This window comes from Crocuta crocuta, unplaced genomic scaffold (assembly GCF_008692635.1).
Source record: "Crocuta crocuta isolate KB4526 unplaced genomic scaffold, BGI_CrCroc_1.0 scaffold7, whole genome shotgun sequence".
Taxonomy (NCBI): Eukaryota; Metazoa; Chordata; class Mammalia; order Carnivora; family Hyaenidae; genus Crocuta; species Crocuta crocuta.
The window spans coordinates 609,311-634,891 of NW_027531904.1; the positions used below are offsets into that span (position 1 = coordinate 609,311).

The 25,581-nt window shown below is 35.5% G+C and overlaps 1 protein-coding gene and 1 long non-coding RNA gene across 4 annotated transcripts in view; both read right to left on the reverse strand.

The window, feature by feature from the left end:
- Positions 1–8,946, reverse strand: part of CHD2 (chromodomain helicase DNA binding protein 2) — a 121,744-nt gene extending 112,798 nt beyond the window's left edge. For both annotated transcript variants that reach the window (XM_077774385.1, XM_077774384.1), the window contains exons 1-2: positions 8,359–8,946; positions 7,881–8,013 (exon numbers count right to left, since the gene is read on the reverse strand). In XM_077774385.1, coding sequence (XP_077630511.1) covers positions 7,881–7,942 — 62 coding nt within the window. In that variant the 5' untranslated portion in view covers positions 7,943–8,013; positions 8,359–8,946. The remainder of the gene's footprint in view (positions 1–7,880; positions 8,014–8,358) is intronic.
- Positions 8,947–11,204: 2,258 nt separating this feature from the next.
- The window catches only part of LOC144240162 (uncharacterized), a 14,610-nt gene continuing 233 nt past the window's right edge, over positions 11,205–25,581 (reverse strand). The window contains exons 1-5 of one of the 2 annotated variants that reach the window (XR_013337628.1): positions 25,328–25,348; positions 23,526–23,588; positions 22,890–22,972; positions 17,511–17,580; positions 11,205–11,579 (exon numbers count right to left, since the gene is read on the reverse strand). This is a non-coding gene — a long non-coding RNA (uncharacterized LOC144240162). Of the gene's footprint in view, positions 11,580–17,510; positions 17,581–22,889; positions 22,973–23,525; positions 23,589–25,327; positions 25,349–25,581 lie in introns of those variants that run through there. The other variant, XR_013337627.1, reaches the window with a different exon arrangement.

Here is a 25,581-nt window from a genome sequence, read left to right on the forward strand (position 1 = left end):
AGATTATCATTTTTTTTTTTAAATGCTGGGAACAATTCACAACCTACCAAAAGGTAATAAGTACCACTGTAAGTAATTGCTTCATAGCAGAGTCCAAGTCGACTGCTTTAAACAGTTATCTGAATTAGCTGTAAGGAAAGGGGATTCTGAATGGAATGCATTCCTGCATTCAACAGTTAATTCTGGAATCCAAACTTTTAGAGGGATCTAAAAAGGGCTTAAGTGGAGAATTCTAGTAAAGAGATGCACTAGAATTTAAAGAGATTAGGACAAGAATTTAAAAGTCTTGGGGTCAAAACTCCATCAGCCTTCACTGTTAAAGGTATGCTACCACTGCATCCAGCAAGGCATTTAATGCATCAACTGTTCACCTTCCAATAACCATGTAACAACCCTTAAAAGCACCCCACCGACTTTTGCTTCTAGACCTCCAAACCTACATTGCTGGTAAAATTGCCCAAAAGGGGCACAGAGAAAATGAGATAGGCAATGGGCACACCAAGAATTCAAAGAGAATACAAGAGGTGCTCCATCAAAAAAGGCGAAACACAGGCAAACATATAGAAACAGGTTAAGTGTAAAAGACATGGAGAGCTTTGGAAAATTAACTCAGTCCTGGGGAGATGGGCTGGATGCTCTCCAAAATCTGATATAGTAACAAAAAATAGAACCCAATTCCCTCACAACCCAAAAGGAGAGGAAATGAAGAAAGCTGAGGAAACAACAACAAAGAAATCTTAAGCCTAGGCTACAGTCCTAGCAGAAGAAGACTGGACTCTGGGCATTATGCTAGGTCCAAGATATGACGATGTGCTGAGGATGGATTACTAAGAGCAAGCCACAGCCAAGTAGACACTGGTTGGAAATGTTATTGCAACTACATCCATATCCAAACAGCATTACTCCTTGGTATTCATTATTCACTCTTGTACAGCTTGAGAGGGGAAATGAGGCAGAAGGTAAACCAGGGCAATAATCACTAGCCCCAGAAGGTGGGTAAAAGGGATCTAGTCAGAGTGACTGCCAAGAGGGCTGTGACTCACACAAGAAGCTGTTCCGGTCCAGAAAGAATCATACTCTCCCTTCAAAAGGCTGGCTTTCTCAGAAAGAAATTCTAGGAGAGGATTAACTCCAAAACACACCCAAGGTTTCAACTAACAAAAACGGACTTGCCCTTTTTTTTTTTTCATGTTTATTTTTGAGAGACACACAGCATGAGCAGGGGAGGGGTAGAGAGCAAAAAGGAGACGCAGAATCTGAAGCAGGTCCAAAATGTCAGCACAGAGCCATTAAGTGGGGCTCGAATGCAGGAACTGCGGGATCATGATCTGAGCCGAAATCCAAAGCTTAACGGACTGAGTCACCCAGGCGCCCCCAGAGCTGCCTTCTAAAATCATTTTAACAACCCTCCCAACCCTCCTAACTGGCCTAAATGATTTCTTGTGGGAGGGCAGAACACCAACTTCAACTCTATGGAACAATCTGGCTTCTAATGAAGCACAGGAGGGGTTAGAAAGTAAAGTAAAGCATTAGAATTAAAATATTACTCACAGCTGACATTTAATAAGCACTTTCAACCTAACAGGCTCTTTGCAAAGCACTATATAGGCATTACTTAACTTCATTACCCAATGAAAATTATCATTATCCACATTTTTAAAGTCAGAAACCTGCAAATCCAACAAGTACTTCACTGGCTAAATTGGGGAAAGAAAATTTTCAGTACTCAAGTAAACACTGCACTGGTGGGTATTAGGTACACAGCTCTTAGCAGGCATACAGGTTAACTGCTAAACACATCACAAGTAACAAAATAATCCCCTAGCTTGAATCCAAAGTATAAAACCAGGACCAATCTCCTTGAAATAATGCCTTAGCCAAAGCTCCAGCATTTCCCCAAACTATGGAGACTCTCCTGTAAAGGGAATTTAAAGTACTTTTCAGTATAAAATATAATCCAGAAGATGTCACTAAAATTAGCAAGGTGACCCTAATCAAACATTTTAACACTAAAATACTAAGTTTCAACGGTTTCAAAATGTAGCATGAAAAGCTTCTTTCCATACACCTAGGTTCTCCAGGATTTATTTCACAGAGGCTCATTCCCCACCTCATAAACTGCATTCAAGCTTTTTAAAAAGCTCTCTCTCCCAAGACTTGCCCTTTCAATTAAAGTTTATATTTAGGAGAAAGGTCATAACAGACACAAACACTGTGTTCCAACACTGTCCTAAGTTACTGATCACAAATATATAATAGACCTTAAGCACAGATATTTGATGGTATTTGCTATTTGATGGCTATTTGATGATTGAGTCCAATTTTGTGGTTCTGGCTTTAAGCTACTAACACTAAAGTTCAAAAGCAACAGCAATTTTACCAAGGTATGAATCTGAATTCAGTGCCCAGGCAGACTGGAAGGCAGGAGGGAATCGCTCAGCTGTAATAAGCACCCAGCATAATTTGGCCAAAAGAGTTTATATGTATACTAAGTAATTCTTAGGTGACTTTAAAAAGTTTCTTGGCTCGTGTGACCACTCCCCCGCTCCTCAAGAAAGCCAACTGAGATCTAAGGTTTTCAGAAAGAACCGAAAACACGTTTAAAAAAACAGAAACAACTCATAACCAGAAAAAATTTATTAGGGGCCACACAGAGCACTCACAATCTGTGTTAGGAACAAGTTTAATGCACCCCATTCTATAGGAGGAAGGAAAGGAATTTGGAAAGCTCAGTGACCTCAGGAAGAATCTTTCACACCACTGAGATTTGCTGTATGATTTGCTTTCATGACTATAAAACCCGAGTTTCAGATACTGTCAGGTAAAATTCAACTGAACTTCGATTCACCTCTCAAGCAATAACTTGCTAAAATTGTCACAGAACTCTTTATCAAATACTGTTTAACCATGTTCCCGTGATGACTTAATCTTTGCAGAAAATGTTTGTTCCTAAGGTGTCAAATATCAACTGGAAATTGTAGGTTTTAAAACAAATAAGTGAAAGATTAAGGACAGAAGGAAAACGCACAAAAGTCTTAACGTACAAACCTAATTACTCTGGTTCCTTAAAAAGTTCACTGGCTCCATGTGGCATGCAAACAGTTCATAGATAAATTGCTATTATTAAATTATGCACTTCAGCTCATATAGTAATAGTATCTGTTTTGAACTAAAACATCTTCAACAGGGTAGTTTATATCCGGGAACATGACCGCAATGCTACTTAATTCTATCCCAGTTCTTAGAAATTTAAGGACAGTTAGCAAATAACAAAAATTTAATATGACTAACAAGAAGTCAATCTCAACACACAGAAAGGACCTTCATTCTTGTTACTTTGGGTGCACCGCAGGAGTTCGGAAAAACCAGTTAATGATCAAGTTCCATGAGAATTTACCTCTAAAGCTAATTCTTTTGTATATAATTTATACTTGAACATATAATATGTAACATGTGTAATAAAATGTATGAGCTTATCAAATCTTTGACAAACAAGTTTATGAAACAAACCTGAAAAGTCCATTTCCACCTCAAGTTTCCATAAACTATCCCAAGAATTCTTCCTGAAGAATTGAGGCTCTGGGAACCTACAAAGCCAACTAGTACAGTGAATTTTACCTTTTATAAACTTCTTCAGAGAGTTAAGATATGCCCAGGTAAGCCCGTCTACCTACAGTCCCCTGCTCTGGGGAAGTAACAGATTCTACTCCGTTAGAAACTTCTGAGATCTGGCCAACTACTTGACAACTCAGTCCCGGCTGGGCTAAAGGTCCTCCAAAAGTATGGGAGAAACTTTTTTGCTAGGGCGCAGAAGCAAAACGTAATACAGCCTTCCCTGCAGGCTTAAGTTCATGACTTACAACTGAAAAATGAAGTTATCATTGCTAACTTCTGATTTCTTTTTTTTAAACAGAAATCCTTGCCAAAGGTTTCCAAATGAGACAGACCACGAACATAAATAACCACAGCGCTGTAACCAGTTTACCAGGACCAAAATAAGATTTCCAGAACGGGGGATGTGAGATGTTTCCCAAGGTCCGTCCAGGTGATCCGTTCCACTATCAACCGAGTTTTGGAAGTCACCGTTCTTTAGCAAAGTGCTACCAACATCTAAAAGAAGCTGTTCGCTAACGTGTTTGCAGGGTAACGGGTGCCTCATGCTGTATAAAGCTAACTTAGTATTTAGTTATTACGTGAAAACTCCTGTTTTCTAGTTATGCCAGAGTTAATAATAAACCACTTTGCACATACTGACCTGAGTTTTCCTCCATCAAATGCCAACTGAGAACATGTATGGTACCAAGTAAAAATGCACGGGGACAAGTTCAAATAATCCTCCCTTTGTTTATGAGCCATGATCACACAACAGCTATAACACCCTTTAAGACCTTTCACTGAAAACAAAAATACGTCCTGACAGTGAAAAGGTTTTGGTCAATGGTTACTAACAAGATTAAGCTCATATAATCTCTTCACACTGAACAAAAACAGTTTAAAAAAAAAAAAAAAGACCCGTTAGGACATGAGAGAGGAAAGCGGGAAATGTAAAAACGGATGGGTTTTCGATTTGAAGGTTTCCGAATACTGCCTTTCTTTTACTTTCTCCACAAGTAGAGGCCGCTTGAGAGGCCAACCCTCCGGAGGGGTGGGCACAGGAGCACACGCCGCAGGGTGTGGGCCGAAGGGACGGCGCTGAGGGCTGCCAGAGGCGAAATCGGTCGGGAGGCCGCCCACCGGGAAGCCCCACCTGGGGCAGAGCTCCCTTCCCTCTCCTACCCCGCGTCCCCCAAGGCTGCGGGCTCGCCGGACGAAGACGCAGCTCCCCGGCTGCGCACGCAGCCCAACGTCAGTGCGTTCGCTCCTCCTAGGAGNGCCTTTGAACTCGGCACGGCAACTTCCTGCTGTTTGGCGAGTACACAGTGCAATGCAGTATGTCTGTCAGCGCTGCGGCACAAAGGAACAGCCATTTTGTGACTGAGCTGGCCCTGCACCAAGATGCCAGGGGCTCACAGAGCTGCTGCCCGCGCTACCTATCAAGCTGCCCTTTATTTTCGCACCAGAGAACCAAAAGAGGGGAGGCTGGGGGGTGGGGGGGTAGGAAGGAGTTTTGATATTTCAAGTTTCAATTCGATTTTCAGTCTTCTCAAAAATCCCGATTCTTAAGAATTATCAACATCATAAAATGGCTGCCACTTAAAAACTGCCTGTTCAGTCCACAAGCAACTGCATTATGCCATCTCTAATTAGCCCCAGGCTTTCAGAAAAATTGCTAAAAGGCTGACTAAAATTTGCCCGCATCGGAGGTTGACAAAATAAATCTGGTTCAAAGGCAGACGATTTAGAGATAAATTTAATAAGCTGTCTCAGTGTTTTTAGATAAAATTGCAAACGCAGCGTCCTAGAACACACAGAACTCTTTGTGTGCACACAGTTCCAATCACATTCCCTTCTCTCCTGTCTCCATTCTTTATTATTGAAGTTATCCCAAGCTGCCATTTGGGTAACAAGTGTGTGGTATACGTTTCTATGTATGTCCATCACTATAAGTTTGAGTATTTAGAAACTTTACAAATCTACCAAGGTATTTTTAAATTCATATTTTTTGAAAGTGAACTTTTTAATACTCAGAAATCACGATATACAACGTGTAACACACTTCAAAGAATTAACAGAAGAACACAGGAGTAACATACAACTTTATATAAGAACAATTAAGTGCATTGTTTCCAAAACAGGAAAGTATCAGGCTTACCTAAACTTGTACTCAATCCTTTCATATCATAAAGTAATTCTAAGTTTACTTAACCTGCAAACTCCTCCCTTCCCCTCGTGGCTCAGGCTGCAAGTGATTTTCCTAGTATTCCCTATTCCCTACACACAAGACTTTGTGCCATATAAACTAGGTCCTAAGGAAGAAATTCTAAAGGATTAAGGAAACAAATACTAGTGCCTGAACAGTCTCCTTAATTTTAGCTCCCTAAAAATAACATTAATCTACTACAATAAAACACCACCAGCATCTTTCACAGCTTTATAATTTTAAAAAGGAAGTGATGTCATAATTATGTACATGTATTAAGATATGCAATTTCGGATAACTAATTTAAAACTCCATCTTCAGGGAGTCTCTCAGATATTTTTGGACATTCATCAGGTTTGTGAATCAAAATACCTGACAAAATACATTTAAAAGTACAGTGCATGCTTCCAGTTAAGCTGTAACCCCACCACCAAAAGGCAAATGCATGACAACTTCCAAGTAGTTTTCTAGGTGAGGAAATTATTAAAAGAAATAGCGACACTGCTTAGTTTTTAAAATTAGAAGGCAGTCTCATCAATGATGTTAACCACAAACCCTGCATAAGAAAGCCAAAACCTATGTGAGACTATGCAAATCATACATACTCAAGGGAGTGACAATTTTAGGTACTGCATCTTTAATAATTTGTCAAATGCACCTGGGGATTCCTAGTTCTTCAAACTGGTGTTACTTCTCAGAAAAAGCAGCTTAGGATCAGTAAGAGAAGTTTTCTGTCCTAAATCAAACCTAGGTAATTACACGGGCAATTCAGTTCAAAAGAAAGTCCAAACTGTGACAACTCAATTTGCAAAAGAATTTAGAAGAGTACTTTTAGAAGGGTCCAAATATTTTAAGTATAATAAAAAATAAAACTCATCCTCTGTAATAAACCAGTTCAAAACTTTCAAATTCACTACCCTAAAATAAAGTATATTATTTCTATAAAATTATAAAAGTAAAAGCAAAATTGGAGGAAAAAAAAGCATATAACCAATCACATCCTTAACTGCATGATTTAAAATTCATAACACAATTTGTAAGAACACACGTCAAGAAATATATCCATATGCACTTTTAAAAATTAATATACATCATACAACAAAATGTCTCAGAGGCTTTATTACTTAGTCACTAATATACTCCAACAAATGTGAAACAAATCATGATTTGAACAATATTTGTAAGCTTCAGAAGATAAAGCATTCCAGGTGACTCTGTCAAAATAAATCAATAAATTTAAAGCAGCTACAACTAAAATGCAAAGATACAGGTCTACCAACCAGAAAGCATGGTCTTAATATAAGCATATAAATGCAAGCCTTCAAATATTTTAAATGTAAAATATACAAATAGAATCATAGTAACAAACACAAAAGAGAAGTATATTAAGAGTATTCCACGATTTCTGTGATCACAGGTTTGATTTCATAAATGCAGGAACTGTAACCATCAAGTAAAGGTTTTGATAAATCTTAACAAAATTTCCTAAAATGTCAAGAGTATCAAAAGAAATATAGTCAAATAAAAATACAAACTGAGAGGCATCAGTCAAAGGGTCCTTTTTGCAATTTCATTTTAAAATGTACATTTTTTCATTCATATAACTTTCTCAAACGTCTATTTACTATAATTTACTACCACAAGGCTCCTCTCTGGCCTTCAGTTACAAGTTTGGGTATCCTAGATTCTTCAAAGAAAAAATTTGCCTTGTATGTAAAATGGTGCAATGCAGCAATGGCTAAACCGACAAGGTCATTTTTCTACAGCACAAAAACCTAAAAACTGAAATTTATTGACAGAAAAACTGGCGTTTACAGGAAAGGCCCCCTTGAATAAAGGTACCTTACCTTTTGACTGCTGTAAGAGGCCTTAAGTCACAACTCAACTTTCATAAATTGCTACCAAAAAATTAGGGTGTGGCATATTAGCAATCTCAAGGTCACGCTTTAAAAACCGAATCCAAATTACTAAAATACCTCAAATAAAACAGACAGCTATCCCTGTCTGTCAAGGTAAACAATGTAAGCTGAGGTTTCCCCCAAAAAAGAGAGAAAAAAGGAAGAAAGTTGATAGCTCATACCTCGATGCATTGCTGTGTAGCGAACTGTCCTCCTCTTGGCTTTTGTCCTTATTTCTCATCATCTTTTAATTCTTAAATATTAAGGGGGAGGGGGAATCTGTGTTTGCTTTGAAGTCCTGTGCCCAGGTATTTACTGTCAAAAGTTGAAAGAAAGGTAAGGTCCCAGCTTCTATCGATGTTTTTATTATCAGGAACAAAGTCCTGACGATGTAGCGAGATTGTTATAACACAACAGCGGTAAGCACCAAAAAACAAAATATTTCTATTTTTCTTCCTTTTAAAAAAAAACAAAAACGGATAAACCGAACAGAAGGAATCATCACTATCAATAAGGAAAGTTTCTCAAAGTAACACACTGGATACAAATAACAATCTCTGTATCTTATTGCGTCATCCAGGAATTTCTCATATTTACAGAAAATAAAGCAAACTTAAACATATAAATCTTTAAAATTATCACTAATGATCATGGACTTACCTGATCCATGTAGTAGGTCCAAAGCAAGAGTCCTATCTAGTAGTAGAAAAATATCAGATCCCAAATAATTAAAAATAAAAACAAAATTCTCCGTTACAAAAACGAAAAATAAATACAATAATCCTCAAATATGTTAACTGGTCAAAAAAATAGAGCAACAATTAATACTAAAACGGGTCCGGAAGAAAAAAAAACCTCATTAGGAGAGCGCACAAAAATGGAGGTGCGCCATGGCTTCTAAGCTGGAAAAAACAACGACCTGGGCTCTCAGTACGGCTGCTTCTTTCCAACAAGGCACGAAAAGAAAGCTCCTAAAAGCTGCTTTTCTCCCTGAAAAAGGTTCGAATCGACCCCAGTAAGTCACTAGAAGAGGCAGGGGGCTGCGGGGGCCCCCTGAGGCTGCCCGAAAGTTAGGGAAAGTTGCGTAAAGTGAGGCGAAGGCAGGGAGCAGAGCGCGCTCTCTCTAAGGCACAGCCGCCATCTAGAGCCTCCTTCCCAGCTCTGAGAGCTCTGCCTTTGATTGACACTCTCTACATTTACCCCACAACTCAGGTGATGTACCATAGACCCACCCCTTCATCTCCACCAAAAAAAAAAAAAAAAAAAAAAAAAAAAAAAAAAAAACCCCCCCCCCCAGGGAGNAAAAAAAGAAAAAAAAAGAAAGATCCTCCATCCCAGGGAGCCTGAAGACCCCTACCCCCACACCTCCCTGCCCCACCAGACTACCCCATCAAGGGGAGGAGGGAGGGTTTCTTAACCCCCTCTGGCTCAAGCACCCTTTTTAAGCCAGAGAGAAATGTAATTTGTTCCTTTTGTCTAAAGATCTGCTAAATATTTCAGTCCTTGAGCTAAAATAACTTCCTCTCTGGACAGGAAGTGGTGTTTTATCAAGCCATTTTGAAAGAGGGATAATTCTTAGACAATATAAAGCTAAGTTTAAGTACTAATCTTTTAAAAAACTAACCCCCCCATGGGTAAAATGGTTGTCTAAATAAAAACAAAACCTCAATTTCATAAATTAAATTCAACTCTTGCCTTCTTTATAAAGTCTAAAAATTACCTAAAGACAGTGTAATGGGGAATTTTCCTTCCCAACTGGAAAAAGGGGTACAACTCAACAGCGCCTCCCTAGTGTTCAGTTGCATTAGGGCAAAAATTAATGCAACTAGTTTATATCCAAGAAATCTCCATTTTTCTTTAAACTTTCACAAAATTGTTTAACCCATTACATAGAACCCTGCAAACTTCACCAAAAAATTCTAAAATCCACAATATATTTGCTTCACACAGAGTCAGGCAAAACAAAGTTCTTAAAATTCGACAGCATGGAATTACCATGGGTACCTTTTAAGTGACAACCCAAGAAGCCTACCTCCAAACCAACACAACACATATATCCCAACCCTTCCCTTGCATTTCAAATCAAATGCTACTTATATATACCCATTTCAACAAGACAAGTTAATAACAATTAGTCCTATCTGATGGCAAGTTATCAGAGCAATGTCAAAAGGCAAATTCTTCTAAATATCAAAACCAAGAGATCTATGGAAATAAATAAGAACATGAGTACTAATGCCAAAAACAAATTATTCAACACTTTTTCTCTAAACAGGCACCCAAAAAAAACATTCCACATCCAAAAAACAATCAACTTTCTTCACTTAACATTATAATATGCCAGAACAATGTCCTCCCCTCAATGAAAAAATTCCATTTTAGGTTTATACCAAACAAAAAGCAACAATGTTGCATCTAAGGTAGTAAAATCCATAATCAAAACTTAGTCCAATTCTGTACTTTCTACAAAAGATGTTTTACCAAAATCCAAATCCAAAATTCCACTTTTGACTTATACAGACCAATCACCTCAAATCAGTCAGTGAAAACAAATATTGCACATGTACTGATCAGAGATATCTGCACTACGGTATTTGACATTAATCACAAATTGCAGAACGATTATTTTTCACCAAGCAAAAAATTCAAACTGAACTATTCTTTATTGTCTGTATAATGGGAAAAATATAATCAACAAGTCATCTGGTCTATCAAAATAAACCTTACTCCACCTTTATAAATTACTAAAACTGTTATTAGTCTTTTATCAATAAATCAAACAGCAGTATTCACCTAGAATTCAAACAGTAATCTATGACAGGTTGGATTCATTTATTCTAAATTCCTAAATGTACAGAATAATAATAATACAAGATAAAAAGCCCTATTTCCTATTTATATAGAATGTATTACAGACATCATTACCACCAAAATTTGGAGTCCTTTAGTGAATACCCTAAGGACACTTCCATCTAATCCAATACTTCCTCCCCCAATATTAACTATGAAAACAACAGGAGGCATCAGTTTGATTTAAATGTTCAGATAAATATTCGACTGTGAGACATTTATAATATTAAAAAGAATAGATTAAAAACACCTTTTCCATCAACACAAAAGAACTCATGAAAATATTTTATCACTCATCTTCAATTTTGAGGCCAAAGGCATTTTATTTTATAAGCTCATTACACTCTCAAGGCAAAGTAAAGACCTATATTACCCCTTGATAAGTTTTCCCCCCAAGATATTTCAAAAAAGCACAAAACAGCATTTCAACCAAATGACCCATCTCTTAACACACAACTAAATTTCCCCAACTTTTGAAAAAACACCAATCTTAATCAACCAAGTAAAACATTTTCCAGCACATCATTTCCATTTTACCAGCTTTATTCAGTACACTTTCCTGCTGGGCAACTATAAAGGTCAAAGCGTTATTTCAGGCAATAACTGAACATTTAATGAAACTTCAGCTTTAAAAAAAAAAAGCCCAAACTGAGAAATTTTAAAGTGTTAGAAATTTTATTAAAGTTAACATTTCACAAGGTCATACTCATACAAATCAAATTGCAAAAAGTTTCAGGCATACAAACTATCTGTGTTAATGTGCCATCTTTCTTCTCCAAATGTCAAAAAATGTACTTGGTTTTAATGATACAAAAAGTCTTTAGAAAGTCAAATCCACTGTCCATTTGTGCTGGGTAAGAAACCTAGGTCTTCGTTCATTTCATGAAATCCATGTTAAAAGAACCCTGTCTTGGTTGTATATTATCACAGCACTCTTGTATTAATCCATTTTCCTCAATTCCCCACAGTGGACTGCCATCTTGTTTTCTCAGTGGTAGGGTCCATTTGAGACTCTTCAAGCTGACTGGGTGCTTGATGAAAACATTAAAAGAAAAAAATGCTGTTGGAATACCAATAATCTTATTCCTTCAAACAGAGAACATCCACCCACCTTGAAGATACTCTTACCATAAACAATGCTTTAAATTTTGTAACAGCTTTAAACTATGAAACTATAGTATATTAAAGTTGTATACACTGCACACACTTCTCAATGAAGAGAATCATGGAAAGACTACAAACGAGTAACAAAGTTCTACTATCACGGATACGTATGTAACTATTAAAAAGTGGTAGTGAACAATCATTTTTTACATATGGAATGTTGTTATATGGTCAATACTAAGAAAAAACAAAAATTCAAATTCAAAATCCTGGAAAACTGAATTACAACAACACTATGGACTCTAAATCTCAATGCAGAAAAGTCTCCAAGCTTCTTCAAATAAAACTACCTATGGAATAGAATCCTAAGTAAAAAAAAGAAACGAAACCAAGGCAGTGGGTAACAGCACAGTTTTCCAGTCCAACAGATGTAAATTAATTTTGTTGAGATAACACAAATGGCCAGTCAAGATGTCACCATCCTCAGCTACTTATATGAGAACACAGAAAATATGTAGCAATTAGGAAGCAGAAAGATCAAAAATACAAACTATCTACCTAGCTTTTTGGTATTTGCCATAAAATGTTAACAACTTTCAAATTAAACACAAATAAAATACTCCTATTGCCAGAATACCAAATGTTCCTCATCAAAAAACAAATGCATTTCTTAAATAATTTGAACTAAAGGTATTAAGTGGGAAATCAGGACATTGTACTATTAAATAATCCTGATCCATCAAAATCAGACATAACTCCAAAAGTAAGTTTTAACTCCGGTCTTCTCAATCAGTTTTGTGGCTCAAACTAAATCTGTAGACATGAAGTCTGGGTGACTAGGAGATTATTAAATATAAAATATTTTTTTCAGGTAGTTAAACCTTATCTCCTAACTATCATTAGGATTTGTTGTCTATATATACAATACAAAAAATCTACTCAGGGAACTACTGGGTAACCAGGAGACACTGGCACTCATGTTAGAAATGGACTGAAAAGTGAATGTCACAACATCAGTTACAAACACCAAATATAAGATCTTTCTCCTTCACAAGCTTTCCTGATTTCTCTCCACTCTAAAAATAAGAACTACACAACTCATTCAGCACTATTGTCAATAAAAAACCTTCCATTTTAATTATTTATTCCTTAAAATTAAGGAACATATCTATATAAGTATAAAAATAAAAACACCATCATTTCTCTTCCACCATTAATTATAAACTAATTTGTCCCCAGTCTCTACTGGTACAATGCCAGATCATCAAGCTCTAAATGACACTAGGGATGTAAACACTATTATGATGAACAATGACACTATGTATAGAAAACAAGTTACAATCATTTCAATAGCTATAGGTGCAATATATTCAATTTAGTGCATTAAATGAAAAACTCAATGCTTTATATTCTTCTGCCACACACAACAGGAGGTAAAATTTATCCAGGATGTTACATGAAATTTCATTTTGAACGTCATTATCTTAAAAAATTTCAAAACAGGGGCGCCTGGGTGGCTCAGTAGGGTAAGTGTCTGACTTCGGCTCAGGTCATGATCTCAAGGTTCATGGGTTAGAGTCCTGCATCGGGCTCTGTGCTGACAGCTAGCTCTGAGCCTGGAGTCTGCTTCAGATTCCCTGTCTCCCTCTCTCTCCTACCCTCCCCTGCTAACAGTCTCTCTCTCAGAAATAATTAAAACATTAAAAAAATTTTATTTCAAAAGAAACCTAATTACATTAAAATCATTCTAATATTACCCAATAAAATGCACTAGTTTGTGTGACAATAGAGTTAGAAAATACTAGCACATTGATCACTCTATCACATATACTGTTAGGTTTTAAGGTAGCTAAACAAAGAGGAATAAAGACAATGCTAAAGAGAAAGCAGACTCTAATGATATTAAAAAGCCATGATCAGTCTGCACTCCTACAAAGCCAATAAAAAGAAAACGGTGAGAATTTTGTTAATAAGCAAAAGTGCTCATTAAAGCATCAAAATACCTAAAAGAGCAATGAAGGGATTTATGAGTAAGCCATTTATTTTCATGGAATCCCAAAGTCTTGCAAAAAGAATAAGCAAAATTATGTTTAAAAAGTAAAGAAAGTAGGCATGAGTTCTGTGAACCTGGAAATTTTCTTGGTAACAAAATCCAGTTCTTCATGGGTAAAATGGAAATAGTACCTACCTCATGTGGAAGAAGTGAGAATTAAATAAGCCAGTACACTTAGAGCTTTCATATTACTTGGCATATAGAAAGATTTCAATAAATGTTATTGAGCTATTATTCCCATATACCACAATAACCAAAGTACATGGAGATCTACAAACTAAACTTACAGAACCAAAACAATTTATATTCCAATAGCAACAATCTAAAAAATCCATACGATATGGAATGACCCCACATGGGGTCAATTATTTAAGGACAAATTCAGCTTTAAAAAGATAACTTAGGGGTGCTTGGGTGGCTCAGTCGGTTAAGCATCTGACTTTGGCTCAGGTCATCATCTTGTGGTTTCTGAGTTTGAGCCCAGCGTCCGGCTCCGCACTGGTTGTTCAGAGCCAACTTGTAATTCTCCCTCTGCCTCTCTCTGCCCCTTCCCCACGTGCATGCTCTCTCTCAAAATAAAACTTTTAAAAATGAATAAAAAGATAATTTAATCTTGCATTCAAATAAGATCAGCATAGAACACTGAGTAGGGTTAAGATATCAAAACCCTATTGCTCTACATCTCTCCAGTAACTTTTGAATTCCTACAGACATACTGAAAGAATAATGGTTTGATAAAGAATTTCGTCTTCGGGACACGTGGGTAGACTTTGACTAGGGTCATGTTGCGAGTTCAAGCCCTGCAATGGGCTCTGTGCTGACAGCTCGGAGCCTGGAGCCGGCTTCGGATTCTGTGTCTCCCTGTCTGTTGCTCCCCGAGTCGCACTCCCTCGATCTCAAAAATGAATTACGATTAAAAGAAGAGAAGAATTTCATCCTCAAACAGACCTACATCTTTAGTTCATTTCACATACTGGCTCAAGCTCATTCCATGAATACGTAAGAGAATTTTTCCACTATGACATTCACAGTTTGTATCTCCTTTTTAAGGAAAACTGTTCTTAGAAAATTCCCAAAGACCAAAGCAAAGGCTTCAATGTAAGAAGACACTAAGTAATGCTACCCCTTATTAAAATACCTAAATATTGTACATCCAAAAACTTAACAATACGTAATTAAGTAAAGAGGTCTTCTCTCGGGGCGCTTGGGTGGCTCAGTCAGTTGGGCGTCTGACTTCGGCTCAGGTCATGATCTCACAGTTCGTGGATTAGAGCGCCACATTGGGCTCTGTGCTAACAGCTAGCTAAAAGCCTGGAGCCTGCTTTAGATTCTGTGTCTCCCTCTCTGACCCTGCCCTGCTCACGCTGTGTGTGTGTCTCAGAAATAAATAAAAACATTTAAAAAGAAAGAAAGAAAGAAAGAAGTCTTCCCTTTAAACTCTTAACTCAGTAACTGTGTTCCAAAACCAGTGGTACTGTAAAATCAAATAAGTTAGCTGAAATAAAAGTGAAGTTGTCAGTTGAAATGCGACTCCTGGGGCGCCTGGATGGCTCAGTCGGTTGGGCGTCCGACTTCAGCTCAGGTCATGATCTCACAGTTCGTGGGTTCAAGCCCTGCGTCGGGCTCTGTGCTGACAGCTCAGAGCCTGGAGCCTGTTTCAGATTCTGTGTCTCCCTCTCTCTCTGACCCCCCCCCGTTCATGCGGTCTCTCTCTCAGAAATAAAAAAACATTTAAAAACATAAAAAAAGAAATGCAACTCCTGACTGAACTAGGTTTACAAGGGGCTTCCCCTAAAATAAGCATAAGGAATCTCCTTACCTCTACTTCCCAGCAAACTCCTATTTTTAATAGCAACAAAAATGTGAGGGACAGGTAAGAGTACAAGGAAAAAGAAAAGATTACGGATTCTTAATTTTAAAAGTAGATGGCTCTAATAATGCCACAATAAATTAATGTTAATTTATATTACTTTAAAAATCAGATACTTATTGCAAAACCAAAGGGACATTAAGAGTATAAAATAACGAGGAGCAAAAATTCAGTCTTCCCATCATGTAATTTAAATTCTTGGTGCTTATGACTTGATTTCAATCTTCTTCTCATCTTTAAATTTGAAAGCATTTGGGGTACATGGGTGACTCAGTCAGTTAAAAGTCTGTCTCTTAATTTCAATTCAAGTCTATGATCTTGGGATTCATGAGTTCAAGCCCCATGTCAGGCTCCACACTGACAGCACTGGAGCCTCCTTGGGATTCTCTGTCTCCTCTCTGCCCCTCCCACTCTCACTCAAAAATAAATGAACATTAAAAACAATTTGGAAACATTTAATACAGAATTGACATACACTGTCTTATTACCAAAAATAGCTTGAATCCTCATAGGATCACAATATTTAACAAGTCTGCATCCTGAAGACAGTGCGGATAATAAAACCTAACTACAAAATTATTTGAAACATACTAGCCAGCCACTGATCTCTTAAGAGAGTGAAATTATGGTAACTAAGGAAAACAATCGTATTTAAAATTTACAATCAAATCTTCTTTAATGTCCCTATGTTAGTTTAAAATCTGACTACACATGAATGTTGCGAGGCTGAAAGTTGTAGTTTCTTATCACTTTCAATTTTTACTGAGTCAAGTCTTGGTTTTTAGACATAATAAAAATAAATACCGCATTAAAATGTGTATTTTCATAATGAATTTAACTTTATCGATTAGACTTAAAACACTAGTTGGTAAATAATGTTTGGCAGAAATTATATACCATAAATCAACAAGTATTTATTGAGGATCCACTATGTGCCAGGCAAGTCATCTCTTTAAAACATAAGACAGGAGATCAATGGTTGTACAACATTAGGAAAGTTTTCATATCTGCCCTCATCATCACCATCAAAACATAACCAAGAAAAAAGTAGACATTTATACAGAAGTTGAAGTACTACTTAGAAAAAAAAATTCTCTAGAATGTAGATTACCAAATGGGATTCAAATTTATAAAACAGCTAGTATGTAAATATCATACCAAAAAGTCCTCTCAATAATATGTCCTTTAGAGAATTCATCCAAATTCATTTTCTACACACTCTTTTCCCACTCTTTCTCATGCTGGGAGTTAGAATAAACTATTCCATAGTAGTAGTAACCAAGTCTTCTATCATCAAAGCATAACCCCAGCGTGAAAAGAATTTTGTGTTGGGCTTTCAAGTTCAAGGAATGTTCAGAATTACTTAGTTTACTGAAACTATTACATTGAAATCCATGAAAAAGTGTGTTCTGTTATCAAAAGAAAACCCAAGGGCTTCTGAGTTCTAGGAAGAATTAAGTTGACACAGGGATGGATCTAGGACAAGAACAGGTAAGCTTTCTTTACAGAACAAGATAATAAATATTTTAGCATTTATGACCATTAGCTACAACTACTCTCAACTCCGCAGCTATAGTGGGAAAACAGACAGACAACGTGTAAATAAAAGAGCATAGCTGTGTTTCAATCAAACTTTATTTATAGGGGCAGGTTACCAACACCCAGCTCTAGGGTGAAATGTCAGAAGTATGTTCAAATGTGAGTTACTTTGCATTCTGTCAGGGAGTTTAAGTGAAGAAAGAAAATAACAACTTGGAATAAATAAACAAGCACAATTTAATAAACTTCACACACATCTAATCATGTTTATTTTTGTACTGCTTTGAGATTCACCAACTCCCTCTATATTTTTACAAGTAATTCAATTATTCAAATTTCCAAAGTCATATTGAAAATTTAAAAACAGATTAAACATGAAAATTAAATAAAACTTACTAAATGGTTCCACCAACATCTATTACGTTGTACAGGCCCTTTAGAGAATTCAGCCTCAGGATTCACATTTCTGCAGGAAACAAAAATATAATTTTATGCATAGAAAAAGAGAAAACTAGGCTACTAAAATGCCTTATTTGAAAACTTCAACATAATGAAAATCCACTANTCAGAGAGAGGAGACACAGAATCCAAAGACAGGCTCCAGGCTCTGAGCTAGCTGTAAGCAGAGGCCAACGCGGGGCTTGAACCCACGAACCGTGAGATCATGACCTGAGCTGAAGTCAGATGCTTAACCAACTGAGCTACTCTGGTGCCCCAGGAATTTCTTTTTTAATTTCATATTCATTTTTGAAAGTAAGTGAGACAGAGTGTGAGCAGGGAAGGGGCAGAGAGAAAGAGACACAGAACGCAAAGCAGGCTCCAGGCTCTAAGCTGTCAGTACAGAGCCCCAATGTGGGGCTCGAACCCCCAAACCATGAGATCATGACCTGAGCCAAAGTCAGACACTCAACCAACTGAGCCACCCAGCCGCCTCTCTAGCCCCAAGAATTTTAAATCCGGCTGTACAGGAGGCTTACCTGTAGGGTAAGTTACTACAAAAACCATTCCTAAGTCTCAGTCCCCAAGAACTCTCAACAGAGTACATAAACTCTGGCCTCCCCTGGTGGATCTAATGGGGAATCAAGGTAAAGAACTAGTTGTTTCGGAGTCTAACATCACCTCCTAACAGTACAGAATTATTTTCTGGTCTTTGATCTAATCTACTTTCAAGGCATCTAAAGGAAAACTTCCATTACCTGCCTGCAAGGCCGTATTTCATTATTATTATTTCATTATTTAGTCAAATTATTTTAAGATAAAGTGATAGAAAACTAACTTTAGACAAGATTTTAAACAACTTTTATTACCAACTATATTGACCTACTCAAGTTAACTCTGACCCTTTTTAAAATACATTAACAAAAATATCATATCCAAACTTTCCACCAGTTAGACTGAAATGGTCCATAAACAAAACATGGAAAATGATGTTTTTCATGTTTCAAATGCCCTCTGAATACAAGTATGTATTTTTTCAGTCACTCCTACTCTGAAGTATACTAACCATACTATGTAGAGCATCAGAAAAGCTCTGGTTAAGTTCAATATTAAAGTGTAGTAATTTAAGGATTTTTAAAAGCAAAACAATTTAGGATTTAAGTTAAAACTAAGCTACTCAAATGATGTTCCATGACTAAGATTTCAAATTTTCGAATTATAAAGCAAGTTCCTGATTATATAACCAAATCTAAAATCCCTTTAGTCATTTTGGCTAATCATAATCAAGAAATGCAACAAAGATTTGCTTCGAAATTATCTGAAAGTTAAGTTGCTAAAATACATTCCAGCAAGGAATTTATAAGAAAAAGGATTATTTATTTTTAAGCTTCCAAGTTTAATCTGACCTTAATAAGGAATAGTTTGTGAACAAAGAAAAGTCTTAAATCAAGTTAAGTGATCTAAACGGATATAACTCCTAAGAGAAAGGTGGCATTAACTTTTTATTTGTGGAAAAAATGTCTGAGGAAATCCCTCACACTGGTCTGGCAATGTGAGTAAAAAGCTACCTACCAGTAGAAATATTCTGCCTGTGGGTTTTCACTTCACCAAAAATAGAAAAAGACTTGGGAGCCCACTTTGCACCACTTCAAAAATTACGGACACCAACGTAAACTGCCATGCCATACCATCTCCTTTCCCAAAATTGAGAAAGTAGTACTCTGCCTTCCTTTAAGAGAAGCCAAGTTTGGTTTAAGCAGACTACTAAAGTTGGTGCTTTTGCTCATATTCCTACATATCTTTAATGTTTTGCCGTATCATAGATTCTCAGTTAATATAAAGCTATAGGTGTGATGTACATTTTGATCGTTCTATATTAATAGGCAAAAACGGTGTTATCTTTATTAGCCCGTTTGTGCTTTTCTTAAAATATTAACTTCGTTACTTTTTAAAGCCCTTGGAGCAATTCTTACATATAAGAAAAAAAACCAGAGAACACTTTGAAATAAACAGATGAAATTTTCCACAAAAATAAGGTAGTAATAGGGGTGCCTGGGTGGCTTATTCGGTTAAGTGTCCAACTTCAGCTCAGGTCATGACCTCATGGTTGGTGGGTTCAAGCTTGCATCAGGCTTTGTGCTGACAGCTAGATCGGAGCCTGGAGTCTGTCTTCGGATTCTGTGTCTCCCTCTCCCTCCGACCCTCCCCTGCTCATGCTGTCTCTCTCTCTCAAAAATAGACAGAACATTAAAAAAAAAAAAAAAGAATATTTTTAAAACATAAGGTAGTAATGAAGTCATTAACATTCGTAAGAAAACTCAAGAAACCATTAAAGTTAAGCAAACTACCTTGATAATCAGTTAAGCAAACTACCTTCATAATCTAAATTAAAATGATTATGATCACTATGTAGTACACATCAAGGGCAAAATTGCTTATTTGGGAAATATTCCTTATCAAATAAATAGCTTAATTTTAAAAAGCAAAGGATTGTTTTCCAAAACACAGAACTATCTAGCTTCGTACATTGTACAAATAAAAACAATCAAGCCCTATAGTTTTTATTTGTAAATTTCACAACTTTGTCAAATTTAAACTCTAAAGGTTAACTACATTCAGAAATAACAGCCAAATCTGAAAATTAAAAGTTTGTACTGAGCCAATCTACTAGGGGAAGGTAGTTCGTAAAATGAGATTTATCCTTGAAATATAAAAATTTCTGAAAGGAAATTGGTTATGTCAAGCAGGTAAACTACAAATCCTTGTTTATAATTATCATAGCCAGCTACAAATGTTAACTACACTAAATTTTAAGTATATTTAATCCAATTTTTTTATTGCAGCATTCTAAATCTCACTGGTTTAAATACAATTAAGCACCTTAATGGCTTTTCAAGATCAATTTTCCAACATCTGCATTTAGATTTAGTATTTTGGAATGTCTACAATCAAAAAAGTCGGGTGCACTATCACCCAGGGCCCATGTTATTCAAATTTCACATAAACAGTACATACAATTATGCCAAATTACAAAAACTATTCTGTTTGTATAAAAGAAGACACTCATTATTATTTTCATCACACAATTAAAGGCTAAAAATATCTGAAGAGGTTAGAAACTTCAAGTATTTTCTATAGATTAGAAGACAATGTCTACAGTCAATGTCAAGATTACAGAGCTAATCTACATTTAGAAGCTCGGTTTCCTGATTGCTGAATCATGGTTAAATTTTCCACTCTATCACACACAGCTCTCATTAATGAAGAAGATGGAGATGTCCTCATAGTATCTTTTTCCCCTTAAGGCTCTCAACAAAAAAAAACCTAAATACCTCAGAGCAGATAAGTAAATTCATTGGTTGTCCACACTCCAAATTTTTAAATAACCAAAAAACTAAAAATAACAGTAAATTCAACTTGCAAGAAAATTTATATTCAACATACATACCTCTAATCACATAACCTATCCTCTAAGTGTCATACCACAGTTCATGAGAACCTTGTGATTAACTAAGGGCAGAACATGGCTGCTTTCCTTTCTGTGGAATTTCAGGTAATTTTTTAAATAGTATTACCATAGTAACAAATGCAATGAAATCTATCACCAAGTCGACCTGATGATTTTTAGGATCCAAAAATTAGTTCAAAATGCCAAAATAAAAATAAGTATTTAAGTATCTCTTTGATTCTTAAGCAGAATATAGCAGTAAATAAGTTATTTTAAATGAAATCTGGTAATTTAAAATAATATCTACACTTATGTTTGAAATACAATTATTTAAAATAACAACTACTTTTAATTCCGTTACTTTTGTCCATCAAATATACCGCCCATTTTACAAGCTTGGCTCAAGCAGCAAATCTCAAAACACTAAATATAAGCAGCATCAGCATAAAGGTTGAAATACATGTAAGACCTTCTTAAAATGTGATTTGCTATAATTCTTTATCTTGGTGATAAAAGAGAAGCTACAATCCATTTTATTGGGGATTAATTTAGAAATTACTAGATCATTTAAGTATTTAATTCTTGATACTGGAGTAAAAGATAAAAACCATGATCATTTAACATGTCTAACCTTCAACCATTCGTTTCTTACTTTAATGGGTCAAACTGAATCTTTGATAGGCCATTTTAAATTTATTGCCAATTTACACTTAAAATTACATTTCACATACATTTGTGTCTAAGAGGTCCAATTCTCAATTTTTATCACAGTGTCCAACCACATCTGAATGCTAATCTAATATCCTATCATTTGCATACAAGAAACCTAACCTTGGCATTTGTGTCGAAGGTTAAGATGAAATCGCTTTTGATTTTTATATACGTTAGATCTTTAAAGATGCTATAGTTACGGGTCTAACATTTAGTTTCCTTTTGCACACTAAAACAAACACAAATTTGATCAAATCTGCAAAATGACTGAAAAGAAAAAATAATTTAAAACAAAGGCAATAAAAACATTACCTTTATCACCTACCTCAGTGATACAATTAGCCAACATCAACAGATAAAGAATTTCTACATTTCAAGGACAAAGGAAAACTTGCCTTTATGTTACTTATCTGACTATTCTTAAAATTTCCCATTACTATATATACATATGTACTCTGCTAAATCCCTAACATCAGCTTCACAATAATTTCCATGTACAGTATTGACTTATAAAACACCTCTCTTGAAAATTCCCCAGACGTATTTTTTCATTCACATATCTAGTTTTAAGATGTGAAAGTACTGTATACGTGTTGAAAATTATGTTCCTTTTATGCTTTAAAAACAATTACAAAGCTGTAGATTACAGGCCCCATTAGATGCATTATTCAAATTTCCTATAAGATAACTCACTTTCATACCTGTCTGAAAACAAACTCGTAAAAACAGGTAAAATGAATGTATTAATTCCACTAATAAGGACTAAAATACGAAAAGTGTCTTCAGTTTTTAAAATACAGTTCTTTTAAGAAATGAAAGATCGGCAAATACAAAATTCTACACCATTTCCAAAATGTGACCTTTATCATCCAAAAAAAATGGCTAAAGCATTTCAGATTATAAGGACATACAATTCTGATAACTACTGATTTAACCATAATTCTGAAGCAGATTATTAGAAAGTACTGACCATGTTACTACTCTAAGTTACATATCAACTGTTTTATTGTAACACAAAAGTGCTTTGATGTGAGATAAAGGAATTTGATGGGCTTTTTTTCTACTTTTTCAAGATAAACAATCTACATTTTATGTTTCATTGACCAACTTAGTGATATTTTCCTACTCAAATGTTGGTAGCTATCAAATTTCAGATGTTGAATAAAACATTTACTTACTTGCTATATAAAGTAGACTTTTGCAATATTTCCTTTATCCTCAAGGATAAATCTCCATGGCCTCAGTCTTCAAAATGGCATACCTTTGGGGGAGGGGAGGGAAATACACCAATATTCTAAACAATTTATTGATGCAACAACAAATAGCAACTAGGAATGTTTTAAAACTTTTATTGTATAAAAAACAAATCTATGCTCACAAAACTTGATTTTTAAAATGTTCTTCCCTAAAATCTACTACTAAGAATACGAACTCAAATTTTCCAATAAATTCATTTCTTTAAATACTTAAAAAATTAGTTTGCACAGTATATTAGAGAATTAAAAAGAAAAAAATGGATCTTTTGTTCATGGTTCTTCTCAAAATATAACCAGTCTTTTCTCGTTCCCAAAATTAAACAAAGGCTTAAGGGACCTTCAGTATTTTAAACTACTCATAAAGGCACATTAAGTTACAATGGCTAACCACATATACTTTTCATTCAACGGAAAGGTTTAAAGCCTCTGTAAAATTATTTCAGATATTCAGTTTTTTATACTCATAATCACTACTTATTGGAAATAAACTATTAAACAGTAAAATAAAAACCAAACAGGCTTCTTATGTTAAAGTAATTAAAATTTACCCAGTCTTACCTCAAATAAAAGAGCTGTATTTGTTCAGAATCATCATCAACCATATTTAATCTGGTAAATTACCTTTAAAAAAAAAAAAGATGATATCAATGTTTTGATTTTTAAACATTTCTTGGCCAAAGTTTGTGTGATGAAACAATAAGAAAATATTCCAAACATGATCTATGGATAAATGGACAAATTTAGGGATGGCTCATGGACACACCACCTTTACAGTTAAGGATGCAGTTATTTCTTATCTTAATAATCTATCAGTCTTTGTTTTCCATATCTTTTGGTGGCATGGATAAACACTAGGGATTAAGGCACGGAGATTAAATAAACTACAGAAAATTCACATCTCCAGACAGATTTAAGATTTTAACCTCGTTTCTGTTTTTCTTTTGATGCCAGGCAATACATCAAAACAAAGGAAAAGTTTACCCCGCTTAAATACTGAAATCATCTTAAGAAATACATTACCAACTAGAAATACCTTTTACAATTACAAGCAATTAAAAATTAACTCCTCCAGGAGAAATTAGTGAAGTTAAAATGGCTACTGGTTACTTTAAATTTTTAAAACACAAGTTATTTGATCTCACCAAGTGAGATATTAGCTTTGTCTTTTAAGCAAGTCTAAAACATGTAGTATCTATGACCTTTCTTCCATTTCAAACCAGGGTCTTGAAAATTTTCAGTCTCTGCCTTCCCCCATTTCTCCCATAAAAAGATCTAAAGAGGTTAAATTGCTAGCAATTATTTTGCATTTCACTATTCAAAAAAGGAGCCTGAAAAAAAACAGATTCAGAACATACATTTAAAACTTATTTTAGTGTTCACAAATATCAAAAATGCGGTTTTGAAAAACCAAAATTGGTACTTAAGATTCTGTAAATCAAGATATGCGCAACTGATGTAACATGTAGCACTTTATTAATGCCTTTCAGAGAATAAAGCAATTTCACTAACAAAAATACCATCAGAAATACAGTCGATTACACCAATAACTTTGATTTTCTAAGTACTACGTAAATCTGCCCAACACTGTTTTTACGTAGATCTGCACCTTTACAACACGAAAGCTACCGCAGAATGAAGACAAATATATTCTAAAATACACAAAGGTTTGTGCATTTTGTGATTTGTTCCTCAAACCTCTAAACTTAAATTCCCTCTCAATTTTTTAGACTCAAAAAACTAGAGGACTCTGCAAATTCTTGAGAAAGCAGTATTTAGTATTAAAATACTCTCCCGTTTTCAACATATCTAGATTTTTATGCATGCAACAAATGCAACAAATATGGCTCCTCTTCATCGCCCATTACCGAGAACAGTCCTACTTTAATATTTACACTAAGAGAAAGTAACTTCACAAAGAGATTTGGCGTCAGAATATTCCTTTGTAAAAGTTTCGTCGACCACGGCTTATGCTAACATACATTATTTTTAAAAATAATCAAATAGTGAACTTCAACTTTTAGAAGTCTAGGAACTGATCCAAGTACGTTCTAACATTCAGGTGTGGTTAAGTTACAGATAACGGCTCCTTATGACCTTCTAAAAAGTACCAAAAAGTGTATTTAATCATTATTCAAACATAAGAATGTCAACTAATTTTGGCGTAATTAGTCCGCAAAATAAACTCTCTTGATCAAACGTCATCGTCTAGCCTCGTAATTAAAACCTATTTCCATTAAACAGCCCAGACGGTATATAGGAAACTTATCTTCGTAATTTTTGAAATACCAGCGGCAGTTCTCCAACTTGCATTTTTAAAAGACAACCTTAACGTCATAAAGATTTTAATAAGCAGCAAGTACCTTCTTGTCTGTAACACTGCAGCCGTTTTCAAAATCGGCTTTGAAAGAGTTAAAAGCCAACACCCAAAAGAAAAAAAAAAAACAAGTTTTATTTTTGTTTAAACGTAGTCAGGGTTCCATTGTTCTTTTAAATTCCACCATGGAGGAGGGCTCCCACCTCGCCGGAAAGAGGTTAAAAAAGCTCCCCAGGTGGAGAACCTGAAAGGGATTTGTTCCCTTACCCTAAATATTAAAATAACTCACCCTGACTGAGA